The 1,704-nt window shown below is 72.6% G+C and overlaps 1 protein-coding gene and 1 long non-coding RNA gene across 2 annotated transcripts in view; one reads left to right on the forward strand and one right to left on the reverse strand.

Moving 5' to 3' along the window:
- Positions 1–191: 191 nt before the first annotated feature.
- The window catches only part of THRA (thyroid hormone receptor alpha), a 1,847-nt gene continuing 334 nt past the window's right edge, over positions 192–1,704 (forward strand). Inside the window, exons 1-3 of the mRNA XM_026072912.1 lie at positions 192–519; positions 1,056–1,202; positions 1,279–1,704. The exon at positions 1,279–1,704 is cut by the window's right edge and continues 1 nt beyond it. Of these exons, the coding sequence (XP_025928697.1) occupies positions 391–519; positions 1,056–1,202; positions 1,279–1,692 (690 nt within the window). The 5' untranslated portion in view covers positions 192–390 and the 3' untranslated portion in view covers positions 1,693–1,704. The remainder of the gene's footprint in view (positions 520–1,055; positions 1,203–1,278) is intronic.
- LOC112969514 overlaps positions 1,614–1,704 on the reverse strand; it is a 1,739-nt gene continuing 1,648 nt past the window's right edge. Inside the window, exon 3 of the long non-coding RNA XR_003254741.1 lies at positions 1,614–1,677. This is a non-coding gene — a long non-coding RNA (uncharacterized LOC112969514). The remainder of the gene's footprint in view (positions 1,678–1,704) is intronic.

Raw genomic sequence — 1,704 nt, forward strand, 5'->3', positions numbered from 1 at the left:
GGTGCCATGGGGTCACTTGGGGTGGCCGGTGCAGCTCGAGGAGCTGTGGGGCTGGTTGGGGGTGTCTGGAGGTGCCGTGGGGCCGGTAGGGGTGGCCGGTGCAGCTTGAGGTGCCGTGGGGCTGGTTGGGGGTGTCTGGGGTGCCATGGGGGTGGTTGGGGTGGCCGGTGCAGCTGGAGGTGCCGTGGGGCCGGTAGGGGTGACCAGCCGCGCCGTGGGGCCGATCGAGGTGGCTGGCACGGCTAGCGATGCCGCGGGGCGGTGGGGCCGGCCGGGGGGCTCGACGTCCCCGCTGAGGGCCGGCTCGGCGCAGTGGTGCTGGACGACTCGAAGCGGGTAGCCAAGCGGAAGCTCATCGAGGAGAACCGGGAGCGGCGGCGCAAGGAGGAGATGATCAAGTCGCTGCAGCACCGGCCGGAGCCCAGCGCGGAGGAGTGGGAGCTCATCCACGTGGTGACCGAGGCGCACCGCAGCACCAACGCCCAGGGCAGCCACTGGAAGCAGAAGCGGAAATTCCTGGTGAGCGCCCGGCGGGAGCCCAGCCCCGTCCCGCGCCCGGCCCCCGCCTGGGCTGAGCACCAGCACGCTCAGCGCACGCATGAGGCCGCCGCGCTGCCCTCCCACGTGGCGCGGGGGGAGGARGGGGGGGGCCCCAACTCCCCCTCCCAGGTGTCCTTGTCCCGGGTGTCCTTGAGCGCGGGAGCGCGCCGGAGACGCCCGTCCCTCCCGGCAAAGGGTTAAGGGGGCGAGCGGTGACCGAAGGGGACAGCTGCGCTGTGGGGCGGCCGCCGTCGGGTCCGGCTGTCCCCGTGCTGTCCGTCCATCCATGCGTGCCCGCTGTGCCGCCGGGCACACAGCTCCCTCTCCTGGCTGCTGCCCTGCGCCCAGGACGCCCGGGTCCCCGCGGCAGGCGGCGCGGGGCTGCCGTGCCTCGGTTTCCCCCACACCGGGAGCCCCGGGGCCGCCGTGCCTCGGTTTCCCCTGCACCGGGAGCCCCGGGGCTGCCGTGCCTCAGTTTCCCCGGGGCTCACGGCCGCCCGCTCTGTGCCCGGCAGCCCGAGGACATCGGCCAGTCGCCCATGGCCTCCATGCCCGACGGGGACAAAGTCGACCTGGAGGCGTTCAGCGAGTTTACAAAAATCATCACCCCGGCCATCACCCGCGTGGTCGACTTTGCCAAAAAACTGCCCATGTTTTCGGAGGTAGGGGGGGGCGGCTCCGGGGGGGCGGGGGGCCGGGGCCGGGGCCGGGGCCGCCGCCTGACGCCGTGTGCCGCAGCTGCCTTGCGAAGACCAGATCATCCTGCTGAAGGGCTGCTGCATGGAGATCATGTCGCTGCGGGCGGCCGTGCGCTACGACCCCGAGAGCGAGACGCTGACGCTCAGCGGGGAGATGGCCGTCAAGCGGGAGCAGCTCAAGAACGGCGGCCTCGGCGTCGTCTCCGACGCCATCTTCGACCTGGGCAAGTCCCTCTCTGCCTTCAACCTGGACGACACCGAGGTGGCCCTGCTCCAGGCCGTGCTGCTCATGTCCTCAGGTGCCGGCGCCGCGGCCGGGGGGGCGTCGTGGGGGGCCGGGGTGGCAGCGCCGTGCGCCGAGCCTGGGATCCGTGCCGGGGATGTGGGGTGGGCACCTGGAGGAGCCGTGATGGACTATGGGGAGATGTATGGTGGGCACCTGGAGGAGCCGTGATGGACTATGGGG

Source organism: Apteryx rowi, unplaced genomic scaffold, assembly GCF_003343035.1.
Source record: "Apteryx rowi isolate R43461 unplaced genomic scaffold, aptRow1 scaffold_354, whole genome shotgun sequence".
Taxonomy (NCBI): domain Eukaryota; kingdom Metazoa; phylum Chordata; class Aves; order Apterygiformes; family Apterygidae; genus Apteryx; species Apteryx rowi.